Raw genomic sequence first — 27,877 nt, 5'->3', positions numbered from 1 at the left:
GTCAAATTGTTGGAAGAAAAATTGAAAGATCAATTAAAAAAATAAAACTAAATAGAGCTTTATATTATTCAAGAGATCGAATGAAAATTGCTCGGTAAATAGAACACGATGAATGATATTAAAATAACAAAAAAGATTAAGAAAAATTGAATTCTCGTACAAGTTGGAAATCCTTGAGATGATCATTGAGCTTCTGGTGCAACTCCCTTCGTTGGTGGTTCTTGTTGAATATGGCTGAAAATGAAAGCATTATTATGATAATAGAGAGTTTATCCGTATTTTTTGAGCTTCGAAAGTGTTAAACAGAAAAGGAATCACAATCCAGAGCACACTTACAATCTCTTCATCTCGAGTTGCTTATTGTGTTGTCGTGAGTCCAAATCAAGAACAATCTTCTTTTCGATATTTTCTTCAGTATCGGAGAGCGCATTCAACATGATTCTCTGTAAATTCGTACAATTTTTAAATAATCAAGTGACCAAAATCTTACAAAGTCATCCTCGATTGCTTCTGAAATATAAAACAGATCCTGTTCCACATCCGACCATTTTGCTTTTGTCATCGAGGAATAGTCTGATTCTTGAACAAATGTCAACGCCTTGACACTGAGTTGCGGCAAATAGGTTCCTCTGTAGAAATGTTGTTTTATAAGAAACGACTTTTAAATAAATTAAATTTCAATTACCTTATTTTGTAAGCTCTTCCAACATCCAACTTGCAATGGAAGCATTTGATATCACTGAGTGGTTGATTGTCCTCACTCAAGTACTTACTCACCTTTCGCTTCTGAAAAAATTCAATTTTTCACAATCACAAATTGCGTTTCTATGATAAACAGAAGTCGGCTTAGCTGAAAAAAACATTTACTTGAAACATCTGGAAATTGCACAAAAATAGCCTGAAAGTCAATTGTCGGAAAGCAAAGTTCGGAAATTCAGCAATTTGATAATCGGCAATTCGACACTTCCAGGTAATTTTTAAGCACTTTATAAATGTTTCAACCTGAATAAGTTAATTTCAGATGAATAAAGCGATTTTTTTACTTTAAAACGATTTTTTAGTGACAGAAATTTTTTTAATTGTCTTTTTTTTTGAGAAATTTTAGGTTTCGGTTTTTTGGGAAAATGGTTTTACAGCCCTGGTCTACGAGTATAATCTTACAAAATTCATTAAAATTATATTTTCGACAAGCCGGCTCCGGTTTTTGAGCATTCATCAAACGTACCGATTCAACATGCAAAAATCTCCATACACTTGGATCGAACACCATGTAATTCGAGAACACTTTTTTGATATAAATACTCTTGCAGAACTCTTTTGAACAATTGCTGCACATCAATTTATAAATCTTATTCTCATGTCGTAATCTCAAATTGAGTTGCTCTTCCAGATTTCGTTTCCTTTCAGCCGCATTTAGTTCAGCGACTCGTTTCACTTCTGCAGCCAATTGTTTCTCGCCATTCTCTGTGATCTTCTTCACACAAAGTCTCATATACTTTTCAGAGATTAACGCGTTAGTCTCGGTTTCATTGATACTACTCTTCACTGATAAAAGCACAGAACGAGAGTTTTTGGCACGTGCACGACCTCTTTGTTGAACAAGTTGAATGGCTGATCCTGATGAACAGTTGTACTTGATAATAAGATTACATGCAGTAACATCGAGACCTTCTTCAACAACTGACGTTGCCACAATTACTTTAAGTCTTCCATTGTTGAATTTATCAAGTGTCAATTGTTGTTCTTGTGAAGTCTGCTGTACAGCGCCCTGTTTGTTTGTTCCGAGAACATATCCAACCATTTGTTCACCATAATTACCAAATTGATCTAAAACTTTAGATTCGTTCAAGAAATCACTGACACGTTGAGCGGTGCTTCTTTGTGTTACGAAAATAATAACTCGAGATTCAGGAGCCACGTGGAACTGATTGGTGAGTGTATTCTTGAGACGTAGAACAATTTCTGGTTCAACGGATTGAATTGTTTGTTTCAAAGTATCATGGTCTTTGATGAAGGTGCTGTATTCGACTGTCTCTGAATGACTTTCATTCAATTTCCCAATAGCTTTTTCCATGTATTTGAATGCAACCATCGCAGGCATCAGATCAACGATTCCGCGAGCTTCGAGATATACCTAAATCATTTCATTTACAAGAATCTTTGAAAATGAATCAAACCTTCATGTATTTCGCCCAAGTTTGAGAATTCCATTTCTCAGGAACATTCAATTTGTTCAACTCTTGAATAATACCTTGAAGTAATGAATCGTAGTACTCATAATTCTTCGGTTGATTCTTTTTAAACGTGTTAATCATATTCGGTGGGATAGTGTTGTTGCGGCCAGTTGATTTAGACATGCTTGCTAATTCTTCGAGAAATTTGCCATGGGCGTGGTTAAGGTATCGTTCGATGTAATCTCGAAGGATATTTTCTTTGGCAGGCAAGCATAGTTCGACAGCTGAGAAGAATTTTTTTGAAATAATTCTCTCATGAAATTTCATATTCCGAAGAGAAAACAAGTAATTGGTTATTTTTGGAATAGAGTAAATGAGGAATTTACTTTGAAATTGCCGGATTAGCTTGAAGTTAAACAATACCATGAGAAATAAGGGAAAACAAAGGAAATTTCAATACCGTGGTTTTGATTCTAAAGTGGGTTTTCAGCTTCCGAAGGTTTTTTTTTTCAATTCCTGTTTACAACACTTCATTTAGAAACCATTTTTCATTTTACAAGAACAATTTACAATTTTCAAATTTTTTTGAACTGTGTAAACTTGAAAATAAATATTTTTATAATTTGATACACCTAGAAATTTATCTTATTTGTATTTTAAAATTTATTTATGGTTTTTAAGAAAAAAAAAACTAAATTTCCAACTTGAGAACAAACTTACAATCATCTGGTTTTCCAACATGCTCATTGAGCTCATCTATGCTCGATTGGCGAGTGATTGTACTCAAATGTGGAGCGTTGATCAATGCGAGCATATTATAAATATCATTAAGCATCTGATTCTCGTCTTTTTGTCCATCAACTTTGACACTCAATGAAGCTGTCAGACCAATGATTTGTGGTTTTTCATACTTCCATTCTTGAACCATTTGATTAATCAACACATATGGATGATTTTTTGCAGCTTTATGTACTTCATCGAAGATCATCATTGAGAAATCACTCACATACAAACGCTCATTTTGACGTACCGATTGAAGCATGTTGCTGAAATAATTAGTTCGGGTATTATAAAAACCAGAGCTCGATCCGAAAAAATTAAACATTTTATATATCTTGATTAAAATTGCACTCTTTTTATAATTTATAATTTTTTTTGAAAAAAAAAAGTAAAATAAAAAATTAATGAGTTATATCAGAAATTTTCGATTCAGAATTTAATGAACCTGATTCCATTAACTCACATCAGAATTTGAGGAGTCATAACTGATACATGAGTAGCAATTACTTCATCACGACGTCCTGTTCCACTGACACTGCTCTCGGATCCATGAAAACCATTAACTTCGTACATTCCGTTACAATACTTCAGGAATCTGTCTTTTTGTTGACCGACAAGCGGGATTTTCGGCACAAGGAGCACAACCTGGAAAATAAAATTTTATTGCTTCTATATCAAGGGGAAATAATATTAGAACTTGACGAGAAAATTAAAAAAAAAACATACTCTGGAAGGCTTTCCTTGGGATGTTCGTTCTTCAATATGTTTGAGAGCCGCATAAATTGCCACTTCTGTTTTACCAGAACCAGTCGGAGCAACAATAACACAATTCTTTCCTTCGAGAGCCGGTTGGACAAGTTCTTCTTGATAAGTACGCAATACAAGTTCAGTAACCACCGCATCTGGATCTGGAAAAAGGAAAATTTGCACTAAATGTTGGAAATATAATCTTACTGTAGCCGCTGTCTTTCGGTTGTGGACGTATTGTCGTGCAAACATCCTCGCCGACAGCTTCCTCGTTAGTCCGCTGACTTTTCAGTAGGGTAAGGCGGATACGGTCACGTTCTTTCTCTCGTTCTTCTGAAAATTGATTTAGTTAAGCCTAGATTGTAAATCGAAATTCGTAAAATACATCAAATAGCATGAGATGGCCGAATAATAAAAAGTTAGGCATTATTTAAAATTGTATTAAAATAATTTCAGTATTTTGAAATCTGAAGTACAAAATGTTTGCCGCTATTTAATTTCCAAACAAAAAAAAACTTACCAAGCTCTTCTGGCCAGTTCTTATCCAAAAAGTAGAGAGCCGCTCGATTAGCTGGATCATTCTTCATTGCATCAATAAATCCGTAATACCACTCTTCGTGTTCATTTTTCTCTTTTTTGTCATTCGATTTGAATCCGATGATTGCGAGAAACATGGTGAGAGTCTTATGAAGACTCCATTTCTTCACAGCATATTTTTTCTCTTCTCCATTCTCGATTTTCAGCTCGAACGCTGGTCCTTCGGTTAGCAAATCTTCGACCAAATCAGTTGATAGTTGATGATTACCTTTGTTAAATACTTCAAAAGCGAGAATTGTAGTTTCACTAACACAACGTGGATTCGATTTCAGATGCTTCATAATAATCATTCCACGTGCAGCTCCAGCCACTCTATCAAGCTTCTGATATCCAAATGGATTATTGGTAACTTCCTCTTCATCGTAGAATTTATTTTTGAAAGTCTCAGCAGTTAACCAGCCATCAGGAAGATCTTCCCAGTGTGAGTATCCATAAAGTTCTTTATCGTCTGAATTTTACAGTTCAAAACGTTTGAAATTTCACGATTACTTACAGTTAAACATCACTTCGTCAGCAATTCTGAGTCCCTTCTCATCGAACAAAACAGTGTTCAAAAAACATTCCGAGAATCTTCTCTGAAATAAAAATTATTTTATTAAATGTTTTTCAAAAGTGTTTTTACCCTTTGAACTTTCTGCTGATGTGCGTGACGCAATGTAACGTATGTTTCTGCCTGTTTTCTGATTTTAACGTCGAGACTGAAAAATTGGTATTTAAAAAAAATATGGCACGAAAATTCCAGACACCATAATACTTTTTTTTGACCTTTTAAGCTTCTGTGACTCGAAAACTCACGATATTTAAACTTTTTATAAAAATTTAAGTCATTAAAACAATTTTATGTTTTCAAAACTCCGTTTCGACATCCTTGCCGTCACAGATATAGATAACACCGAAGAAATTGTTTTCGTTGGAACGTTTTTCTAATACATGATTTCTCTGTCGTCTTACTCGGCATTTCTGATTTTAATCATGTCCGGGTCATGAGAAACTGGAGTTGGCTCGTCAATGATCATTCTGGCAATTTCTTCCAATTTTCCTGGCGGGAACAGCGATTCAAATAGTTTGAAATATCCGATATCGTTGTTTCGTGTACTCTCCACGCATACATCAAGGAATTTCCATCTAAAATAATATTTAATTATTTGATCGAGTGCAAGGGGGGAAATGTATAATTTTCTTACTTGAGAAGACGAAAATACGCTGGAAAATATGGAGACTCAAACGGAAGGCGAAGCTTCGATTTGTCGTAATCTTCTAAACGTATTGCAGTTGGTTGCATTATCGAAAATATCTGTAGGAAATTATTAAATTAAATTTTGCCGACAAAACGACAAAAAGACATGTTGTTCAAACTGGCGCACAAAATATAAACAAGTGTGGCAGAGGTTTTCACATTAATGATTTTCTCTTCCTCTTGCCAATGATAAAAAGTTAAGAGGGAAATACATGAATGAACAGAAAACCATTATTAGTGTTAAAGAAGGGCAAGTAGTGTCAGGAAGGGAAGTTTTGGTTTCAGTATTCAATATTTAACGATGAGCAACGGCGGAATCAATAAAATTAGTATTTAAATTCTACAACATAAATAAATGTTTTGGCTCTTCAACCTTGTGAGAAAATAAAATCATAATATTTAAAACAAGAATAAAACTTTCATTAAAACTGCAAATTCACGGGAACCGGTGATGGAAATACGAGCAGCTGCCAACAGAAAATGAAGAAAAGAAAAGGAAATTTGAAAGATAGAACAGAAAATAAAATTCTTTCGGCAGGTTGTTGGGATGAATTTCAGCTGATGAATGGCAAATTAATACGAATAACTGGATGAAAAGAAAACATCGAAAATAACATTTTACAACGTTAAAACGAATCGTTGATGCACTTTTAAGCGTCTGGCTTTAGAAGTTCAGCGGAGTTCCTGGCAGCTTCAGCAGCACGGTCGGCGCGTTCTGAAAGAAAATAAGAGAAATGCTTTTTTTCGATATTTAATAAATTATCCATATGAAAAATTGTTAAATTCTTTCTTTACTCAAAAATCGAGTTTTAAGCGGTTTTTTGTAGGATTAATTTTCTAGCCATGAATAAAATACCTTTTTTCACAAAACGCTGCCTTTCGATCTCAATGCGCCATTCGAGAGGAAGTCGAAACCATTCTTCCACAGGATGTTGAGCAGTGAATGCTTCATCGGAGAGAGGATCATCTGGATCCACGTCCACATAGATACTTTTCGACGTCTCTTTCATATTGTCCAATGTAGAGTTTGAACAACTTAGTGATGGATTTTTAGAAATATTTTTATTTTCTGAAATTGCGAAGGTTGTTAAACTTGTCAACTTTTCTTGTAAAACGAACTTTTAGAGGCTAAGTATTTTTGGAGGAACTCTTTTGGCAACCGTTGGAAAATGTAATTCGGGTAGAACTTGGCGAAATTTCCTGTGTTCTCGTACTCCTTCAAGCACTCCTCTACGGTCATTGTTGGCTGAGAATAATGCTGAGAATGATTCTTTCGGGACCCACTTGATTTATTTTTTTTGTTGCCCATCTGGAAGATGAATATCAGCATAAAATAGGACACGGGTAGGGCTGCAAAACCTCGGTAAAGTTAACGTGTTAAACAATAAAAAGTAATACTAATATGAAAAGTGTCATAACATGTAGTGCATATTTCTGGTTAAAACCAATATTGGATAACAATAAAAACCTATAGAACAAAACTTTAAAGCGTTTATTAGAAAACACGAACAACGATACTATAGCTCTATAGAGAAAATTTTAAAGGGAAATGAAATAATCTTAACAAAAAAAAAAAGAAAAAAAGTTCGTCACTTGAGCATTTTCAAAATTTTTGAATAAAACTGTTGAACTCATCACGATGATGAATGCATTTGTGATATGTTACAAGTATTGCACGAAGATTACATCTGGAAAATAAACTCAGTTATTGGAATTATTTAACGGCATTTCTAAAAAAATAAATTACCTTGTTCGAGTAGCCGTGTTTTTCGCGTAGCCGATAAATTTCATTGATTACTGGCTCATTCAAAAGAGCCCACTTATCGTCCGGGTAGAAGCCGTACAAACAGTTCTTGCCACATTGTGCTAAGGGTTTCAGTGGGATTTTCTCGTTATCGCATGATACTCCGTCAATTGACTCGTCCTCTTCTTTCCGTTCAACTTTCACATTGTCGGGGTCTTCAGCCTCCACCGGCTCATCGTTGATCACAGAATCGGAACAATTACCAGCAGTTTCTGAATCCATATGATCTTTCGAAGTTTTTACACAGTCTCCGGTTGATTCTTCTTTCAACACTTCTTCAGAGATTACAGAGCTGGCAACGACCTGTGAAGCTTTCTCCTGGTCTTCATTATTTGCATCATCTGTGCTAGTCGCATTTTCTTGAACGATATCCGGTTCAGCAGCCACTGCATCTACTGCGATCACTCCTTCTTTTGCATCGGAAGACGCTTTTGTGGTTACTTCTTCCGATTCTTCACACTTTTCCGCGTCTCCAGGAAGTACTTCTGGGCTCTTCTCAGGTACCTTGCTATCTTCTTTTGACTGCTTTGTGTCTTCCTTCAGCTCTTCCTTATCAATTTTTTTGTGTGATGTCAAAAATTTGATCTTAATTGTGAAATGTCTGAGGAGATTCTGAAATTTCGAATGAGGTTTTTTCTATAAAGTCATATTCGATCCCAAACCTTCTTCCAATTCTCATCTATCGGCATCTCGGCGGCGTACTTTTTCATTGCTTCATAGAGCTGTGTACGAACTACTTCTTGTGGAATGTGATCTGAATACAAATAAAAAACTCACTAATAAAGAAAAATCAAGATTCACCTGAAACCGTTTTCTCGATGACATCGAGATTACAGTAGTTTGGCCACGCGGTTGGAAGTTTTGCCAAGTGCAAATAGCTTGTCACATCGGATGGATCTTTTTTCTCCTCGTTCCAAATGTCTGCAGATGACCATGGCAACTGAGCGATTGTGGTCGAGAATTTGAGAATATCGAAACGATGAGAAAGGAAAAAGATGGAAAACCAATGATGGCCCATATTCTGAAAATCGGCAATTGTTCTCATGTTTTTTTAAAATTAATATTAAACATACCGCCCATTTATCAACAATTTTCTTCTCGTCAATCACAATACCGTTTTCCTTTCTGAGAGTTTCCACGAGATTCAGAAAGTAATCTGAAATGAAAATTTTGAATTGAATTTTAAGTTTTGATTGCTAACCAATAAATTGATACAATTTCTCGGAATATGTGGAGTCTGGAATGTTATACTTGGAAAGAACGAGAACAATGAGATCTTCAAAAAACTCGTTTGGCAATTTCATCCTTTTCATTTGTGGGCGAGCAAGAAATTTGAGCACATCAACAGCCATCGTCTGATACTTTTTAGCGTCCACACATCTCATGGCAAATCGCAAAGTTGGTTCCAGTGAAATGATGTGTTCGCCCGTATTCGAAGTGACTGCAAATTAGATAAGAGTTCAAAGAGAACGCAGACAGAGATATAAGTTTTGATAATCTTTTTAGAAGAATTAATTTATGTAATTGGCAAAAATTTTTAAAATGAACAAACCTGAAAGAAATGCGGCCAATCTATCCATGATTCCATCTCTCTGTCCAAATCTAATAGTTGAAACAACTTGGAAGTACATGCTCTCTGGGTTATCCTTTCCAGAATCGGCGCTAGATGCATCTTCAACATCTGAAACAACTGGCAATGGGCCCGCAGGCTCGTTTCCAGGACCAATTTCGAGTCGCTTTTTAAGTTTATCCGGGAGCATCAGCAGAGCCTGAAGACATATTCTGAGCAATTGGATATTCTTTTCGAGACACAACTTACAGTACTCAACATTGAGCGGTCCTTGTCGAGTTGTGCATTACCCTTCGATCTTGTTGATAAGATTTTGAAAATAAATGTGTTGAACTCAAATGCTGAGAAAATGAGATAAAAGCATTCAATTGCTGCGACCAATCGTTTGAGTGGGAATACGAACTTAAAAATATGAAATAAATTTTATGTAGCCTATACTATTTACTCACATTCTCAATCGGACTACTCTCACCCAGTGTTGTGTAGAAAATTTTGAGATATTGAGCTCGCTTCGCATCGTTTCTTGGGAGATCATACGTGGCTAAATTGACTCCAAACATCTTCTCCATGGAGATTCTCGGCTTTTCACGCAATTCGTCAAACAAGCTCATTGCTTCTTCTTCAGACAAAACCTCGAAAATTCGAGATATCATCTGAATACCTCTTGATTTCACACGAATATCAATCGACTTTGTCATCTTTTCGAGTTGATCGTAAATTCTGAAAGTGTACATTAGTTTTTGCTAAGATTCATTTAAAATATTACAGCTTCAGATGTTTCGGAGTTTTGAACAGTTCTGGAGCGTGGAGTGCTGTCGACAGGAACTCGCCAAATCCTTCATCAAGTAGGCTTTGCTCCAACATCTGAAAACAATACATTTCCCGAGCTGAGTTTTAAAAAACCGTTACCTCATCAACTTCTGCTTCAGATATTTCGAATCCCATTTCTTTTCGTCCATGAATAGTGGCAAGACCATCAGAAATTCCATTTTCTTCCAAGGTTTGGGTATCAGAAGCTTCAAGAGCTGGCAACATGAAATCGAAAATCTTATGAGCTTCTGCCAGAAGTCGTGATTCGATTCCTTCACTTTTTGTAAACGAATCTTTGATTTCCTCAAAAATTGCTTTAATTGTCTTCAGTTCGAGAAGTGGATCGATTTCATGTCCCCATACGCTGAGGATGTTCCGCCTATCGTGCCATTGACCTATGTGAATGAAGCAACGCTCACAGCATGCCAGTCCCAAACAGAAGCGCGCGTGTTTGAGAACTTCCTTTAAAAAATTATTATCATTGATAAGAAATTCCTCAACAGCTGCATGAAATAAGAAGAAACTTACAGTAAGAAATGTGCGATACTCTTCGGCTGAAGCATGAAAGCCATCTTCGAATGGGCAGAGAGTATCACTAGAGATTTCATTCATCTTTTCTCTGATGCGTGTCACACCTTCAGAATCGAAAGTTGTGCAAGGTCCGATTCCTGAAATGAGAATAATATTCAAACTAACGCTTCTATGGCAGAAAAAGTATCCTATTTTCTTCCAAATTTGTAACTACCTGCAGAGAAACGAAACTCGGGATCGATGAATTGAAGAGCCGAAGCAAACTTTCTGTAGTACGTCTTGACAAATTTTGCCTGCTGCACATTGTAGTCTTCGCCCTGAAAATCGTTCGCATTTAAAATCAAGATTCTATTTTCTTGTTCCGACCTTCTTTTCCCATTCGATTATAGTATACACGTCAGGTACGATGGGCTCAACTTCATTCTCGGAATTTTCGTTTACAGAATTCCGGCTGATGTCAGATTTCACAGATGAAGTACGGTTTTTTACTTTGACTTCTTTATCTGTATGCTTGACCGCTTCCATCGTTGCCGCTTCATCCTTTTTATCTGTATCCTTGACCGCATCCAACCCCGCCGCTTCATCTTGGCTTTCAAAAACATTATCCTCTACTTTTCCATTATCTTCTCTGGCTTCAACTCCAAGACAATCTATGATTTTTTCAATCGGAACCTCCACTTCGTCAACAACAGCTGATTCCGGTTCTTCGACCTTGTTCTCAATCACGTGGAGTGTATTTTTCACATTCTCTTGGTCCACTTCACTGACGCTCGAGACAACAGTCAGTTCTGCCGCTTGTTTCGTTGAACTGAAAAATGATTAAACTTTAAATTGTATATTTTGATTAAAACATACTCTTCTTGGATTTCTGATTGCTCCGCGATCATTCCCGAATCGCAATCCATGCTAGACTCTTCTCTGAAGCCTAAAATTAGTATACGTTTTCCTTGGATACGATTTCCGTGCATTCAGGAGTAAGACTAAAAATTAAATTTTAGGCCAAAATCCACGGAACACGCTTTCCCTCTCGAAAAGTTTTAGTGACAAGAAAAACAGATAAAATACATGAAAAACCTGAAATTATCTTACCTGCTAGATGTTTTATTCGAAAAAGTTGATGGAATTTTCAGAAAACGTGCTGGAAAATAGTGACAAAACCACGAAGTTTCGAAAATGGAAATTTTGAATCAGGTACGGTATCAAAGGAACAGCGCGCGTTGTCAAAAGGTATCGAACGGAATATATTCCTACAAGTCTAACATGTTTCATCTTTATTATAATTCACTAAATTTTGTTATCTTTTAGAATTTGTTTTCTGTTCATCAAATTCACAATTAGTTTTTCTACTCAAAAAACTTTTTTTTCAATTTCCTTGCGTTTTGTGGTGCTTTCTTTTTTAATTTTCCACCAGAATCTCTTGTTTAGAAGAGACTCAGACAACATTAGCCATAGAGCGGGGTTGCAGCACACGTGGTCCAAGCGAATTCTCTGGAATTTATCCTGTTCCGGCGCGTTTAAAATTGTTTTATTTAATTTGTTTTTTAAAATTACACACAAACATTTTCAGTTTTCTCAATTCTCACCAAATATGGAAGCTCAGGGAGCCTCTTCTATTCCCCAGCCATCTCAGGTAAATAATTCACCATCTTTTAAATTTTTGTTTTCTTGAGATGCATAATGTTAGGTTTTCAAACATTTAATGTTCATCAAATTATAGGATGCACACGAAAAAGCACGCCAACAAGCTGAAAATCAGGAAACTGCAAAGAATGGCATGATTTCTCAGGTTTGTCAAAGGATTTTGTAAAATTATGAATTATTTCGAGCCATTTTTCAGATTCTCGATCAAGCGGCGATGCAAAGATTGAGCAATCTTGCTGTTGCAAAGCCAGAAAAAGCTCAAATGGTGGAAGCTGCCTTGATCAATATGGCAAGGTAACGTTTTTCTTGCTTTATGAACTATTCTGAAACTAAAATTGCTAAAATAATCTCAAAGATTGCAAATTTAGTTGTTAAAAATTAATAGTTTCATATAAAATTAAAACTTAAAAATAAATTTGGTTTTCGTGAGCCATAAATATTAGAAATTGAACTCTTGCCGCAGAAGCGAAAATTCTAATTAATAAATCGAGAATAAATTCTCCATTAAAAATTGTATTGTCACTTGAAAACTGAAAATAAATATATTTTGTTTCAGAAGAGGACAACTATCTGGAAAAATGACCGATGATGGATTAAAAGCATTGATGGAACGAGTATCTGCTCAAACTCAGAAAGCCACGTCAGTCAAGTTCGATCGTCGGCGCAATGAGCTCGATTCGGATGAAGAGCTCGACCTCTAAATTGCCCAGTTTGCTTTCTTTTTTCAAATTAACTCGTATCTGCTTTCATGGCTTCAATAAATTTTCATTCATGTATCAATTAAATTTTCTAAAGACATGATTTTTACAAAAACCTTCCCAAAGTCTAAAATAGAAAGTGTAAAAATATATTTAACATTGTAAAAAATTCCGAGAATTCCACTGAAACTGTAATCGGAAGAGAAGGCGTCACAAGATGGGAAAAAGGAGGAGAAAACGAGTTTTTGACTTAACAGTTCCAAAGAATTTTTCAGTTTTGTTTTTTGAACAGAATTCGGTTTTTTAAAAGATTCTCAAGCTGCCGTTTCCAAATTCGAAATAATCATTTTCAATTCACGAAAAATCAATTTTTCACCTGCTTCTCAAAATATTGTTTTCACTTTCACACGTCTTTCAAGAATTCAAGTAAAGAATTATATTCTTAAACTGAGCATTTGTTTAGTTTCTAATTTTAAATTAACTTCTTCTAGTTCTCGATTTTCTCCGAAAAAAATGCATAAAATAGGGGTTTTAAAATACGGTAGCTGGTCTCAACACGACCGATTCTTCGTAATATACAAACTGGTGTGCGCCTTTAAAGAGTACTGTAGATTCAAGACTGTTGTTGCTAACAAACAATTGCTGCGAAGTTAATTTTTCATAGTTTTTCTCACGATTTGTTAAAATTCATGTTTTTTCTGCTATTCTATTCGAGTTTTGTAATAAATAAATATATTTTTATCGAAAACTACAAAAAATCAAAGAAAAATCAGCAATGAAAAAGTTTGAACTTACAGTACTCTTTAAAGGCGCACATCTTATTGCATTTAATAAAAGTTCGGTGTTTCGAGACCGGATACCGTACTCTTGGCCGAAAAATCATAGATACTTCCTTTGTCACAAATTTCATTGTAAAACCGTTTACCCCTTTTAAATTTGAAAGATTCTGAAACTTATTTTCAGTAAAACATCATCCAAACCCACGTCCCTCACCCTCTTGATGACGTACTTTTCCGGTTTAATTTTGTTCAAGTTTACTACACTCGTCATTTTTTGGGTGGGCACTGAGTTCCGGTACTGAGAATTGTTCGATTGAAATAAAAATTAACAAATAAATTGAAACACCAATAAATTAAATTAATATTATTGTTTAAAAAACATTTTCAAGTCAAAATTGGGAACCTTTTTTCTACATGTATCGTACTTCAACTATGTGTTAATCATTTGTAATGTACATTGAGGTGGTTCGAAATTTATCAAATAGTCTAAGTTTGTCTGAAATTTGAATAATTTCCAAGTTTTTTAAAAATAATCCCACTGACGCTTTTCAAGTCTATTGTGATATCTAATTGTAAGTTTTCCAAGCCTTCTTTTTCCAGCAATTTCATAAAACAAGTTAACACGTTTTCGTTTCTGATGATAAGTAACAATACTTGAAAAGCTCAAAAATATGTTTTTTAAATACTTTTTTTTCAGTTTCAGATCCTTTTTCGCCATTAAACAGTAGTTTCATTTTATCTTCCGAATTATTCTTTGGATCTCCAATAGTGAAAAACAGGAGTTCAGGGAACGAATTAAAACTGAAATGCTCTATGCTTCAAGTCACGTAAAAAGTATAGACGAACCCATGTGGTGTTGACCATTGGATGCATTATAATCTAGTTAGATGAAGCATGAAGAGCATTTATTGCAACCCTCTTTTTTTAGTCTCCGACGCTTTAAAAGTAGAAGAGCACAAAATTTATATATATTTTTTATTTTACTTTTTCAAACGTTCATAATCATATTTACTGTCCCTGGATTTTCTGATTTTAAATTTTTTTCAAGACAGTTTTTTTAAAGCCAAACAATTAAATTTTTTCCCTATTATAACATCAGTTGTGAACTTGATGAACAGGTGAAAAAAACTGAATATGAATTGGCCAAAACTAATATTTTAAACATAATCTGAACCCGTGAAAATATGTTTTGAGTGGAGTTGGGGAAATGATTTCCAGTGGCTAAATACTTGAAATTTTTTTTAAATTCATCGTCAAAAATTTTTTGAACTCCTCAGTTTTTGTCACTTATCATTTTGAAAGTTGGAAATGAAATCATTTGCTATGAGTTTTACAAAACTTTGGCAGTAATTTTGCAGTTTTATAAAAGTCTTGCAATATGCCAAAAATTTGAATTAAATTGTTTGGAGAAACCTTTAACACTTTTTCTGAAATTAAATTCTTAAAGATCTTTGATTTATTTTCAGTTTTTCAATTATTCAATGATTCATTCAAATCCTCGATCCTTATTCTTTCAGTCTATCTTTACTAAAAATCTTGAACGCATTTATTTATTTTTTCCATTCCTACACTTAACTCTAAAAAATTTAAAAAAAAAAGAATTAAATTTTGGGTACCTATCTATCATTTCAACGAAAACCCCCATCGCAAATATTCTACCTCGAAAACAAAAGCCCCTCGGACAAATTGTTTTTATTCAAAAGTTTCCAAATCTTATCAATAACCTGGTTATCATGTTTGTCAGTCTACACATTGTTTTCCACGACTTTTTTATTCCCGAAAAGTTATTTTCCGTAGACGATCATGATCAGAGAGTAATTTTTAATCTAGATACTGTAAACTTGGTTTCTTCTCCGTAATTGGGTTTTTTGAACAAATGAGTAATGATCGTCTCCTGAGAATTAAAAAGATGCATGCTTTTTTCAGTTTTGTTTGATTTTATTTTCATCCCTCACAAAAAAATGAAAATTTATGATTCACATCACGAGACGATGATGAATTAAAGTTTGAATGAAACATCAAGAAAAGGAAGAGAATTCAGGGTTGTGTCAACAAGAAAGTGCTTCATCGTCTGATGAAAATGAGCCCGGAGCAAAACCGCGTGGGCTCAAACCTTTTGGCACTAAATTGAATTTGGCTTCTATTTTTGGAAAGTTCATACCTCTAAATATGCATTGAATCAGAAGTTGACGTTTTTCAGAAATCTGCTTGTTTCAAAAAATTCCATTTGGGCTATTTTCATAAGCTTTGTGTAGTTTTAAAAAAGATCGGTGTCGTTTTAAATTCTGTTTAAAACAAGAAAAGTATGAAAACTTGTTCGTTTTACAAAAAATTCATTGCCAAAATTGTAAATCATTTTGCCAAAATTGTAAATCACTGTATATTAATAACAGCGCTACACCTTCAAAAATCAATTATTTCTTTATTAAATACACATCTGAAACCTACTTCTTTGATGAAAACTGCCTTCCAAGAGAAAACTCAGAAAATGTACTTGAAGGAGCTTTTCCCTTTGGAAAGGGCTTCCTCGTTTCATTGATGCGTAAATTTGACAATCTATGATCATACGAGTTCCAAACATTCTTAGGTTCACTTACTCCCCCGCAACTTATTCTTAGCGTCTCTACTTGAGACGTCGTCAATTCAATCAAACCACTTCACCTCCCCGTGCTCTGTTGTTTTTCTCATTTCCTAAACATTCCTAAAGTTGATTTTCATTCATTCAAATGGATTTTGCCCATTTTAAATATATTAGGAACTCGCCACTGTTTAATTGTGTCCTTCTAACTAACAAACGCTATAGCTGTTGGAACCCCCTAAACTGATAGGTGAAATAGTTTGTATCGTTACAAGAAGTTGATGGGAATTGAATTATTTTTTATGCTAAGTGCAGGTACTGATTATTCATGATTTTTTTCAGGAGTTTATGAATAAAATTTTGAAATTTTTCATTAAAAAAAAACTATTTTCCAGAAATAATTGATACTCTAGTTCAACGAATCAGTTTAGTTGAATAAATTACAAGAAAGTATGAAACTGTGAATTTTTAAAACTATTTCATTATAACTACGTTCCAACTAACCATTTCGTATTACATCTAAAGTTGCAGGAGACTAGAAAATCAATAATAAGCTCCTCCTCTATCTAGGATGTTTTGCGTTTTTCAGTCAACAATTCTCGTGTTTCTTGTAATATTTGTACTCTCCCCTAATATTACTGTACACTACAGAATAAAGTAAAAGTCCCAAATGTGCTGGAACACTTCAAATAAAACTATCTGAAATCTCATAAAATATTTGTTTCCCGTCGAGACCCAATTTGACTATTTGTGCATCAGATGGGGGCTCATCACATGTGGAACCAGAGTGTTTCAATTTTAATTTATTTCTACTTTATTTGAAGGTTCTGAGTTGCATGAGGCACACACACGCACTTTCAATTTATTTTCTCTCATTTTGGTTTCTGTGGGATTTTCACAGAGAAAAGTCGAATTTCTTCTTAAAACTTTTGTTAAAACTTTTGAAATTTGTAATATCTGTTACCACCCGGAAGCTTAACTTCCAAAATAACAGGAAACAAAAACACCGCACGAGACAGGAAATAAGTGCCCAATTCCCAAATGAGATCCGAAATCCCAAAAGTTGAATTACTAACATCCTGTTGTTTTCTTCATTCTTGAAATTCTTAGTTTTTTGAGGTTACCGATTTTTACTCCACTAGTCTAGTTTTTGAACTCAATTATAACAATCCATCTGCTAGAATATATTAATAGAATAATCTAGTGCAACAAAAAGTTATTGGTCAGGAAATAAGTGTCGCTGAGTGGTAATGTTGTAATCGTGGAAAAAGTGAGTAAGTGTCTAAACTACATTCGTCTAAAACTTTTGAATTTCGATTAGTTTTGTGGAGCTCTGCGCGTTTAAAAATGGTTATTAAAACATTGCCACAAAATTGAAAGCCACCGAAAAAATTGATTCTACGATTTATGTTTATATTCGAATTATATTTAAGTTATTGTTATCTAGACATTGTCGGAGTTGAAAGCCTTTTTTAATTTTCAAACATCCCAAACATTTTCAAAGCTTCACAGTTACGATAACTTTGACTGGAAATTTTTAAAAAAACGCAAGTTTTCAATTTTATTTTAAGTTTCAGCTAATCGAAAGAAGACCCCGTAAATCTACAAGAAATTTAAAGACTTAATTTCAAAGAGTCCTACATTTACACAGTGACTCACGAAATTAAAATATTTGTGTTTTTTTGCTAAATTGTTATTATAATTTACTCCAGAAATTTGATCGTATTATTTTATATTCCAAGAAGTACTATAGAATTTCAGTTTGTCTAGAAAATGCAGTTCTTTGTCCAAGAGGATAATAAAGCCTAAAAGTTACGTGATTCCGGGAGTTTTAAAGATACAAATGAAAAAGAAAACACCAAAAAAGGCAGACATTGAACTTCCGATTCATGTTTTGTACCCTTCAATGAACTTGTTTTCTGAACTCAATCCAGGAGGTTCGAAAAGTTGATTTTCTGATTTGTACCTCAATATTCTTGGTTTTTGCATTTTTGATGTGACTTCAATTCAATAAAAATTAGAATTTACAATGAATTCAATTTTTTCAATTCAATTATTTTTTGTAAAAAATTTTACAAATCTTGCTACGTCGGCATTTTTTGGCACCTTTATTTGCTTTTCAGCTACGCCTGATAAAATTAAATTTTCAAGAGGATGAATGTTTATTGTTAGTATTCTGCCAATATATTTTGAAACCTTTGAAGTTTCCTTGAATATCACGAGAATTTAATTTTTAATTTTTCAAATTTTCCATCAAATTCGCGAAGTAAACTCTATAGAAATAAAAACCAATTGTTCAAACAATCTATTCAAAGTCAATACTTTAGTCATACTTCCACTACTCATAAAATCACACCCACATCACATATTTACCGACTCATTAGTGTTCTCCAGAGACTTATGACGTTTTCATATGTGTAAACGAAATATATATTTTTGTCTCACTAACTCATTGGTTTGCATACAACTTACTCGTTCAGTTTGTGCCAGTTAGACGTTCGCTCGTCAAAAAAAGTGGTGTCAGAAGACAAAGAAAACATGATTTTTGCATCTTTAAATCAGACGTCAAAACTTCTTGTTTTTTGTTAAAAAGCATTATACTCAACGCATGTCTCTATTTAAAACTGACAAGTTTATCCTATTTTTATAGCCCATTACTATTTTCGCGGAATAGAAACTTGAGATTTAAAAAGTTGAAAATAAACAGTGGGCGTTGTATATTTTACATTCCAAAAGAAGATTTAAAAGCAAAGCTTGATTTTTCTGTAGCCAACTATTTCTGAAGTGTTCTAAATATTTCGAAGCTCATAAATTTTGAGTAGATATCTTACACGGCCAAAGGCGTGACGGGGGCGCCTTTCATACATATTTTCCTTGCTCTCGCCTGTCCAGCTTCCCGATGTTCATTATGTCACCGTGTTGGAATGTTAATTGAATGTTGCATTAAATTGCGAGCTACGAGGCGAAGAAGAGGCGCCCTCGGGACGCCTCGAATTGATGTAATTCTTACTTTCCAAAAGTTCTCAAATTGTTCAACAATCGGTTTTGCACAACTTTGTATTGTATATTATTTTACAGTCAAGCTTGAACTTCTGATGTCTCAGAAGTTTCCTTAGGTATCATTGAACAACATTTACAGTTAGTGGAATTTTTCCTGGGGGTTCCGTGTCTTTGCATTTTGCCCCCTTTTTCTATCACAAATCAAAAGTCACACCTATCAGTTTCCGGCCGACCCGAAACATGTTTCAAGTGATCAGGTTCATTAAATGATGAGAGTACGGTAGAAAATGTAGATTATGAAGAAAACGAAGAAATTGACGAAGAAAAAAGGAATTCATCATCGGTTCCGCATTCCTTTCTTTCTTTTCCACTCCATTGTTATTATAGCAAGTGTGATCGTTAACACCTTCTTGGCGTCTGTCCAAGAAGACTACAATTATCACAAAAAATGAATTGTTGTACTTTGACAACAATATTAATTTGTTAGACAAATGCTGACAAATGTTTTTGCACAAATCTACTGAAAACGTATTTGTTCCTAAGAATTTAAGCAAAACAAAACTACAAAACTGTGCAAAATATGAAAAAATATCGATTAGAATATTATTTTTTCGTCCGCGGAGTTGGTAGATAGGTAAAAGGCTTAGCCAAAGCTGAGTTCATACGGTCTTCGATTTCCGAACAAAGTGTGGTTGTAGTTTTATTCCTGTACTCTTATTTAGTCACACTACAACATTTTGAATTTCTAAATTCATCGTTTGTCTATAATCAGATCATCTTTAAACTTTGTTCTTCCGGTGACACTGCATACTAATGTTCTAACAGCAAATGGATGCATACAGATTAGGATTAAACAAAATTCCATTGAAATTAGCAAACGAAGGGCGTGGTATTATGGGAATGAGGAGCAAGAATTTCAAGAAAATGAAGATCAACGAAACATTGTTTTTCTTATTTTGTTGATGAACTTCTTGAATTTTATTTCTAAGTGTGTCTTGATGCGAAAATGACTTTCAAAAATAAATTAAATAAGAATAAGCTTTCTGGTTTTTGAGATGTGGGAAACCAATAACTTTTTTATTTCTGTTACTCCAAATTACGAAAATAAGAATTTAAAAAAATTAATATCGAAAAACCAGCCACTAATTTGTTCTGAATCTGGATTTTACGAGCTTTAGAATTCATGTTCCCAAGTGTAATTGCAGACTGTTAGTTTGATAGGGATTTGTTAAATTTTATCAACCATGGAGATATATTTTAACTGTAATTGTTTTTCTATTTTATGAGTTCAATATGTAGTTTGGACGTTATACCTGACGTTGAAATAAAAATAAAAATAATAAAAGTATCAAATTTCAGGAAGTGTTTCCATTTTTACCTTTTTGAAGTGTCATTGAAATGAGCAAAAACTATAAATTCCACAAGGTCGAGGCATGAAAAGGCGCCTCTCACTCGCCTCTTTTCTTGCCCATCTTGCGCTCACGTTGATAAAATACCGTAACCTGAATGTTTGTGTACTTTTTTTGAAATTTAAATTCCATATCTTGCTTTTCTAAAATATCTAGGTGAAACCATGTAAAATTTTACGATTTTATTCTGATTCTTCTTGTTTTCACCCAAAAAACCCTTGTTTTGATCTTCACCAGCCGAAGTTTAAAGTTTTTGTGTTTTGTATTGTTTTTGAATTTGTTTTCTTAACGCTTCAAAATATCTTTTATATGTTTCTTCCGTTTTATTTCCAACATAATCCTTAAACTTCCCTGTTCGTTTTCAACTATTTTATGAATGTCAAATACACGTAATAGAGTGTTTCCATCAATTGTCTGAAGCGTGAATAATTCTTGGAATCCAAGTATTTCACTCCCCCGACTTTTATGTTTAAAATGCTCAGCACTAACTTGTTATTTTCAATTGGATAGGATGGAACTCAAAACACGGTTTAAAGCTTTTTTGTGCAAAAAAAAACTTCAGAGAGTTCTATTAATACTGAAATGACATCATCGAAGGTCAACAAAAAGAGAGAAGGCAACATGAAAATAAAGTAGCCGCTCATCAGGTTCAGCTTTTAGGATATTTGAACATTTTGGCACGTTTTTCCAGAATTTTAGAACATCTTGGAATTGATGACGTAACAAAATTTTTAAAGTCAGATTTTTGCGTTCGAAGGGCACACTACTTTTGACGTAACAAAGGATAAAAATGCAAATTCGATTTCCGGTGTTCCCCTCAAAGAAAAAATTCTTCTGAAAACTGGATGATAAGGTTAGAAAAGAAAAGGATTTCGGGCTATTTCTGAAACTACTACCCACTTTTTCCGGTACTCCTTTTGTCGCTGTGAGCCAAAAAAAAACTGTTCAAAAATGTGTAACATTCAATTTATACTCAATTTTATTTTGAACATTTGTCAATTTACCAAAATTTCAACTCAAAACTTCTGGAAAAAAAAACTAAAAAAATGCTTCCATTTTCAACTTTTTCTGAAACATTTTGAAGTGTTTTACTTAAATATGTTGCTATTTTGAGAATAATCTAAACTTCACCTTATGTACTAAAAATTGCTCTTTCAACTTGCGGGCTCCCCCCGAATGACTCATTCCCCGATACATCGATGGGAGGAGCCAGATCAAAGGGTGTAGCGGGGGTGGAGCCGACCTTATTTCTACACTTTAAATTCATTGAGGATCATTTAATGGAATCATTCATTTCGTATAAATTCAACTACAATTCCTCCCCAAATTGTTTCCATTCTCACTCTCCGAGCTTTATTTAACTAAGAGCTTTGGACTACGAGCCCTTCTTCCTCCAAATTTCAACGTAATTTTTTGGGCGCATTTCATTGTAGTAAGAGGGTCCGTGTGAGATCATAGATTATCAAAGATCATTCTTAAATTTTTTAGAAAAAAAAGAAGGAAAAAGTGAATACTTTAATCCTTTTTTCTCTTTGACTTTGAGTAATTTTTCATCACAAGATCCTGTCTTCTTTAAATTTGTTTTTTTTCCTAAAGTTTTCATTTTAAAGTTGATTTCCGGGTTAGTCAAAGAAAGTGATTCCGGGTGTTTTGGGAATATTCGTAACTTTTACTGTATTCAAAATTACGGTGTTATTGAAATTATGTATTAATTATAAAAATAATTATTTCTTGTCAGGTCTGTTTCCGGTTAAGCGGTTTTTTGTATTTCCGTTAAAATATCAAATAATTACAGTTAAAAAGGATTTTCGGCCTTTTCTCTAATTTTTGATGAAGACATTTTCCCATTATTTTATTCATAAATTTCTACAGTGCTTTTGGTTAATTTTCTTGATTTTTTGATTTTTTGAATTTCAAGACAAGATCGGAAATTTTTGCTTTTGCGACTCTCTCTTTAGGCCCTCGATCGCGAAGAGTCGGGCCCATTGAAGCATTATGCACACATCGCGAATTAACTGTCTAAGAAAATTCTATGATCCTCGTTCATTGATTCAGGCTTCCCTTTGTCCTTCACTGCGATCGTTCAAAAATTACGTTTTTTTAATTCCCAAATTCCATTGAAAGCAGCTGAAACAATAAACTTATAGAACAACAGATACGTGTATCGAGACATGTGCTCTTTCTCTAACACGGTGAGCTCACTTCGTTTTTCAATTAACTTTTTCATTTCATTCATGACTCCGCCCCTTTTTGGGACTTTTACGAAAACATTTTCTCATCGTCGTGCCCCACACTACAAGTCCAACGGAGCACCCTCGCTTCGTTGGGCAAATTATTTATTTACTAATAAGATATATCTTGACTTTTGAATAACTCCGAAGATGAAATAGACTACAATTGTGTTGGGTGAAATGTGGTGGTGTATATTTCAGATGACTCTTCTAGAAAAAATTATAGTTGTTCAGCTCTCAGAAATATTGATACTGAAAAGTCACCTGGCACAACCCTCTTTCAATATCAGTCTCGTACATGAAGCCTTAGTAACAAGATTCCTAAATGTATTTTTCAATTTTTCATCTCTTCCAAAATAATTGTACATGATGTGAGGAGGGGTACTTCAGGGGAGGGTGCCATAAATGTAAGTATTTGGTTACAAAGTTTCAGAAAAATTGAAGCTTTTTTGACGTTTGAATTTTTTGCATATAATTATAAAATTCATAAAAAAACCTCGAGAAACCAACGAGGTTACCTATAAAGGCAGATAGGCGGTCGGTAGGCAGGCTTAAAAGCTAATGACCCAAAGTCTAAAGAAACTGTTTTAAACGAAGTTTCAATAAAGCCTATATTATTCAGAATATCTCTATTAAAAGTTCAGCTCTCTGAAATGGTTTTTCTTTAATTCCTAGACAAAAAGTGATTCACTCCATTAAATATGCACAATTATTTAATACTTTAATTTGTTTCCCGAATTTACGATTTTTAATTCCAGAGGAAGCCATTGCTAAAAATGTTTTCAAAATGTTCCAGTTTTCCATGATTTCATTAAGAACTTACGTTGAGCCATCCATAATCTCCATGGAGAACGTGTTAAAGTCATTTCAAGTTTATGGAAATCCACGTCATTTTTTCCATTTGTCAATGGTGCCAATTTGTCAAAAAAGTAGTTTGAAAAAATAGTACAGAAAAGTGGGCGGTGCGTTGTGCAACCCAAAATGTTTGGTACTATATAAAGAGCCAAAATTTTAAAAATTGTTGAAAATGTATATTTTTCTTCTTCTTTTCTTGTCTTAACTTGGATCAGTGCTATGCAAAGTTTTGGGAAAAAGATAAAAAACTTTGACAGCTAAGTTTTTAGTTCAGTCTGGACCCAAGTTTTCCTAAATTTGTTTGTGAAAAGAGTCGTGGGTGGAGTCAGACTAATATCTATAAAAGAATCCATCGCATTCTCACAGTACTCACACCTCATACCCCCATTACGTCAGATTCTGCAACGACAAAAATTCAATTGTATCCCACCACTTCATCATACATTTTCCATAGTTATGTTCCTTGTTTTATCAATCTAATCCCAGTAGTACATGGAACTTCCTTGCAAGAAAAAAGTATCTTGAGAAGAAAGGCTTCTTCCCACCCACTATAATCACATTGCATCACAATTCTTGATCTACCCGAACCGCCCACCCACACTATCTTCTTTTTTTTGAATTCATATCACACATCATTCATTCATAAATTCCTCAATGTTTCTTATTTGTTATCTTGTTATGTTTAGAGTTTTATCATTTGTAGAAGCTTTTTTTTTCAGAGAAATTGTATTATTACACTTTTGCCATCGGCATAGACTCCGATTATAATTGCAAATATTAAAAGCGGAGTAGCGTCCAACGGATCAAAATCACTAAACATTTTCAGATTTTCCAACATTTGTTAGTTATAGTTATTTTAAAAAAATCGCCAAATTTTTCAAAATTTTTTTTAACGTTCTATCCTTTATCATTACTTATGGATAATTACAGCATAGAATATGCTATCCCAAAAGATTTTCGAAATGTTTTACTATTGTATTTGGTTCTTTTAAACATTTCCCCACTGGAACTACTCCACCCACTTTAGTATTATTTTTGAAAAATACTGTTTTTTTCTAGAATTCCTAAATCTTGTTAATATCAATTCTAGAAATACTTTCTCTTTACACTTCAACTTTTCAAATATTTTAAAACCCGGAACCAAATCAATTTGTTGCAGGTAACAAAAGCGACATGAGTCAGAAGCTTCTTCCAATATCTCCACTTCAACTGCTCTTTCTGCAGGTTGGTCCATTCCCCCAGAGGTCTTGAGAGCATCCACTGATTTATTGATGTTTACATCAAGATTTCCCCCCTCTCGCTTCAATTATAAATCAAATGGTTCAAGTTTTCAGTGCCTTCTTATCGGCTTTACTGCCGCCTACCCCTACCTGATCTTTCCTGCTTCACCGTCCTCCGGGTAAGATTCATTTTACATATTTACAATTTGGAAAATCTTGCAAAGGGACTTTTCAGACCAGTTTTCAAAAGTAAATACTTGAAAAATTGTAAGAAAAGTTATTTTAAGTCTAATCTTGATTTAGGATGTTTTGTTCTTACTATATACCTACATTTTAAAATGAAATCGCAAAGTTTTTGTTGGAGGTCAGTGATACAATACAAATTGTAAAAAATAAATCTAGAGCTAAAATTTCTGTATGGACCTATGCAAAAAGTTTTATTTTAAATGAAAAATTTCAAGAGCAAAAATGAAAATGTACTTTACTCTGAAGTGATTAATCGTATTTCATTAATTTTCAGTGACTCTCGACGTCTTGTAAAGCGGGCATTTGATCGTTTCGACAACTCTGGTGTCTTCTCATTTGGAGCCAAACGATTCGATCGTTATGATGATGAGACAGCGTACGGATATGGATTCGATAATCATATATTCAAAAGATCAGCTGATCCATACCGTTTCATGTCAGTTCCGACAAAAAAGGCATTTGATAGAATGGATAACAGTGATTTCTTTGGTGCAAAGAGGAAACGATCATTCGATAGAATGGGAGGAACTGAATTCGGGTTGATGAAACGAAGTGCTCCAGAGAGTAGAGGTAGGTACAAAGTTTGTTTTTTAATTTTCCAGTTTAAACTAAAAAAAAAAGAAAAATTATAAAATTTCCTTACAGAACAATTAATCAACAATCTCGCTGAATCAATCATTACTCTTCGACGAGCCCGCGAAGCCGAATCATCACCTGAAAGTCAACGAACAATCATCACCTATGACGATTGAACTTCTTGAACAACTGGCATCTCTTAACTTAACAAGTACTAGATCTCTTATAGAACAATGGATCTCTCTGACTATTTCTTTCTCTCTCCACTTCCAACAAATTTTCTCTCAATCTCTGCAATTTGAACTAATTGTCATATCCCCCATCTCACCCCAGCCCCCAAATTTCTGATCCGCCTCTGTCTCTGTTTATGGATACAATTTGTGAGAGGTGTTTTTTGCAAACTACAAGCAATTACAAACAAACCTCCATTTGATTCTCGATTTGCGTTGGATTTACGTTTGTGAATAAAATCTGACATTTTGAAAAAATATAATAATTATTTTCGCGGGTCAATAATTTTTCAAAAGATGAATCAAACGAACACGAAGGGGTATATGAGATAATGATTTTTTCATGGCGAGAGAGTGATAATATGCTAAACATCTGACTATCAGAAGAATTGAACAATTTGACAAATGTAGGTTGTGACTGGTAATCGTTCTCGTTTTCATAAAATCTCACTATAATATCGCAATTCCGACATCAGCTTTTTGTTGACCACGTGGTTTTATAGTCAGATGGTCGGGTGATTTGAAAGGAATACTGAAAAAATTTAAACCGAAATATAACTTTGAGAAACTGGAATCAAAGTTTAAAACTATGAACTTTAAAGGCTAATTAAGATTGTTGTGGGGATTTTTCACGAAAAAACCAAAATATGGGCGAAGCCAAATGCATTCCTAATTTGGTTGTCCATGTCTATGGTAAGACAGTTCGAGTTGAATTTCAAAAGTCGCAAATATTTAATGCGCTGGAATCTCAAATTTGGTTGGTTTCACGCCCTATGAATCATTTCCGATTTCGACTAATTGGAATGCCCTCCGATCTGCCTAAACAATTTTTCAGTGATATCTCTTTTATTGTTTTCTAATCATATGAGTCATGCGCATAATTAGCAAAAATAAATCCGTGGCGACAATTCTTCAAAGCAGTTATCTTCTTTGGGGTAAAGAAACTTGAAACTTGAGTAAATGGCATCTTCAATTTTAAAACAATCCGGTCATTTTCTTTTTGATCAGATATAATTTATTATCATTAATTTCTTTCATTCTCTCCTCTCTTGATTGCAAATATCTGCAGCTGACTGACCACCACGAGAAATCTCTTGATAAATCCGATTGAAATCAAACAATGTGAAAGTTTTATAGTGTTGAGCCACGGGGACTCAGTAAGGTCGGCAATGAAAAGATAATCGAAGGAATGCCAATGGATCAGTTGGTTCATTGGACAGAGAACACTCAACATTTTGCAAATATAACGTAAGCAGAGGGTACAATCAAAATTCATATAAAAATTTAATAATTTTGTTTTAAAATAGAACCAAGGTTTTAATTTCAAGTATCTCTATTCCAAAATCCGTATTTTCCCTAGAACGGTATAACAAACCTTAAGTAAACTTTGACCAGAATATGGCACACACTTTGGATAGGGCAAGGTTGAGCAAGGAGAGGATTACGTTTAGGTCCATGAAAGAGAATAAGCCATAAGCATAAGGCGAAGTATACTGGATGTGCAAGGTTCTGAAAGTTGGTTGAAACTTCAAAACGAGATACGTATTAGGTGTCAAAATGGAGAGATGAGGGTGAAATACACTAATAATGCCATATTCTAAATAGGCTAAAAAGAAGATTTTCCTAATGCCGGAAAACTTAGGGATCATAATTTCAGACAGTTTTGAATTTGAATTTCCGATCTTCTCAACACCTTCTTCTTCCAATTCGTCATTTCATCTCTCTCTTCGTGGTGTATTTATCATTTTATTTGCTCATATTTCCAACAGTGGGGAGCTCCACGCATCAGTCAATCTGAGCACACATAGAGCATGCTCCGATGAGACGGGGGATATATGCAAATTGGACTGTACTAATCCTATTTCCCACATAAATCATTTAGCTACTACCACTTCTTTGATAATGTGTACTTGTCGATGTTGAACGGATGTTCTTAGTCTTCTTATTCCCCTTTCAACTATTTCTCTCTATTTACAATGTTGCTCTCTGCGGGAGCACACAACTTTTACTTGTTACCTTATTTGTATTTGTCTTTGTGTCCCTTTTATATACCCCCTTCTCATCGGATCATTTACACTCTTTCATCTCATAAATGCCTCTTCTTTTCAACTATATGTTCAGTGTTAAATGATTGTAGAGTTTGCGGTAGTTCTAGAATGTATGG

General features: G+C 34.1%; 5 protein-coding genes and 2 non-coding genes across 7 annotated transcripts; 2 read left to right on the top strand and 5 right to left on the bottom strand.

The window, feature by feature from the left end:
• Positions 1–44: 44 nt before the first annotated feature.
• drh-3 (Helicase ATP-binding domain-containing protein) lies at positions 45–5,592 on the bottom strand. The gene is made up of 15 exons (NM_059760.7): positions 5,483–5,592; positions 5,250–5,423; positions 4,921–4,996; positions 4,792–4,873; positions 4,222–4,746; positions 3,909–4,034; positions 3,681–3,862; positions 3,418–3,599; positions 2,895–3,220; positions 2,178–2,458; positions 1,226–2,134; positions 686–786; positions 491–629; positions 337–443; positions 45–234 (listed from the first exon to the last, which is right to left on the bottom strand). The coding sequence occupies exons 1-15, from the start codon at positions 5,578–5,580 to the stop codon at positions 183–185; spliced, it is 3,360 nt and encodes a 1,119-aa protein (NP_492161.3). The 5' UTR covers positions 5,581–5,592; the 3' UTR covers positions 45–182.
• Positions 5,593–5,944: 352 nt separating this feature from the next.
• D2005.7 (NAM-associated domain-containing protein) lies at positions 5,945–6,844 on the bottom strand (the record flags this gene model as incomplete). The annotated part of the gene is made up of 3 exons (NM_001136290.4): positions 5,945–6,250; positions 6,392–6,604; positions 6,655–6,844. 3 exons carry the CDS (start codon positions 6,842–6,844, stop codon positions 6,186–6,188), a joined length of 468 nt encoding a protein of 155 aa, NP_001129762.1. The 3' UTR covers positions 5,945–6,185.
• Positions 6,845–7,012: 168 nt separating this feature from the next.
• On the bottom strand, positions 7,013–11,385 carry D2005.4 (TPR_REGION domain-containing protein). The gene is made up of 16 exons (NM_059759.8): positions 11,340–11,385; positions 11,106–11,175; positions 10,617–11,058; positions 10,465–10,567; positions 10,248–10,387; positions 9,819–10,181; positions 9,676–9,773; positions 9,359–9,629; positions 9,159–9,311; positions 8,892–9,108; positions 8,541–8,780; positions 8,413–8,495; positions 8,141–8,360; positions 8,002–8,093; positions 7,283–7,951; positions 7,013–7,223 (listed from the first exon to the last, which is right to left on the bottom strand). The coding sequence occupies exons 2-16, from the start codon at positions 11,153–11,155 to the stop codon at positions 7,218–7,220; spliced, it is 3,147 nt and encodes a 1,048-aa protein (NP_492160.2). The 5' UTR covers positions 11,156–11,175; positions 11,340–11,385; the 3' UTR covers positions 7,013–7,217.
• Positions 11,375–11,395, bottom strand: 21ur-12756. The gene has a single exon (NR_050275.1).
• On the top strand, positions 11,381–12,661 carry D2005.3 (DNA-binding protein). Its single transcript, NM_001383397.2, has 5 exons — positions 11,381–11,441; positions 11,818–11,880; positions 11,968–12,036; positions 12,088–12,185; positions 12,448–12,661. The coding sequence occupies exons 1-5, from the start codon at positions 11,424–11,426 to the stop codon at positions 12,590–12,592; spliced, it is 393 nt and encodes a 130-aa protein (NP_001369982.1). The 5' UTR covers positions 11,381–11,423; the 3' UTR covers positions 12,593–12,661.
• Positions 12,662–24,600: 11,939 nt separating this feature from the next.
• nlp-8 (SFDRMGGTEFGLM) lies at positions 24,601–25,968 on the top strand. Its single transcript, NM_059757.8, has 4 exons — positions 24,601–24,665; positions 24,776–24,840; positions 25,182–25,477; positions 25,553–25,968. The coding sequence occupies exons 1-4, from the start codon at positions 24,615–24,617 to the stop codon at positions 25,657–25,659; spliced, it is 519 nt and encodes a 172-aa protein (NP_492158.1). The 5' UTR covers positions 24,601–24,614; the 3' UTR covers positions 25,660–25,968.
• A 1,507-nt stretch (positions 25,969–27,475) lies between these two features.
• On the bottom strand, positions 27,476–27,610 carry D2005.9. Its single transcript, NR_050274.1, has one exon. It is a non-coding gene; the product is annotated as an Unclassified non-coding RNA D2005.9 (non-coding RNA).
• Between the last annotated feature and the right edge of the window lie 267 nt (positions 27,611–27,877).

Source organism: Caenorhabditis elegans, chromosome I (assembly GCF_000002985.6).
Source record: "Caenorhabditis elegans chromosome I".
In the NCBI taxonomy this organism is placed as follows: domain Eukaryota; kingdom Metazoa; phylum Nematoda; class Chromadorea; order Rhabditida; family Rhabditidae; genus Caenorhabditis; species Caenorhabditis elegans.
The sequence above is the reverse complement of the archived record's forward strand: the minus strand, read 5'-3'. Positions and strand labels throughout refer to the sequence as shown.

Coding starts and splice junctions, on each gene's coding strand:
- drh-3 (NM_059760.7), bottom strand. CDS start 5,580: ATGCAACCAACTGCAATACGTTTAGAAGATTACGACAAATCGAAGCTT. Junction 4,997..5,249: donor ATTAAAATCAGAAATGCCGA/GTAAGACGACAG, acceptor CCAATTTTTCAG/TCTCGACGTTAAAATCAGAA. Junction 2,135..2,177: donor CTTGGGCGAAATACATGAAG/GTTTGATTCATT, acceptor GAAATGATTTAG/GTATATCTCGAAGCTCGCGG.
- D2005.4 (NM_059759.8), bottom strand. CDS start 11,155: ATGGATTGCGATTCGGGAATGATCGCGGAGCAATCAGAAATCCAAGAA. Junction 9,630..9,675: donor ACTCCGAAACATCTGAAGCT/GTAATATTTTAA, acceptor GTACACTTTCAG/AATTTACGATCAACTCGAAA. Junction 8,094..8,140: donor CATCGAGAAAACGGTTTCAG/GTGAATCTTGAT, acceptor ATTTGTATTCAG/ATCACATTCCACAAGAAGTA.
- D2005.3 (NM_001383397.2), top strand. Junction 11,881..11,967: donor CTATTCCCCAGCCATCTCAG/GTAAATAATTCA, acceptor ATCAAATTATAG/GATGCACACGAAAAAGCACG. Junction 12,037..12,087: donor AGAATGGCATGATTTCTCAG/GTTTGTCAAAGG, acceptor GCCATTTTTCAG/ATTCTCGATCAAGCGGCGAT.
- nlp-8 (NM_059757.8), top strand. CDS start 24,615: ATGAGTCAGAAGCTTCTTCCAATATCTCCACTTCAACTGCTCTTTCTG. Junction 24,666..24,775: donor TTCAACTGCTCTTTCTGCAG/GTTGGTCCATTC, acceptor TCAAGTTTTCAG/TGCCTTCTTATCGGCTTTAC. Junction 24,841..25,181: donor CCTGCTTCACCGTCCTCCGG/GTAAGATTCATT, acceptor ATTAATTTTCAG/TGACTCTCGACGTCTTGTAA.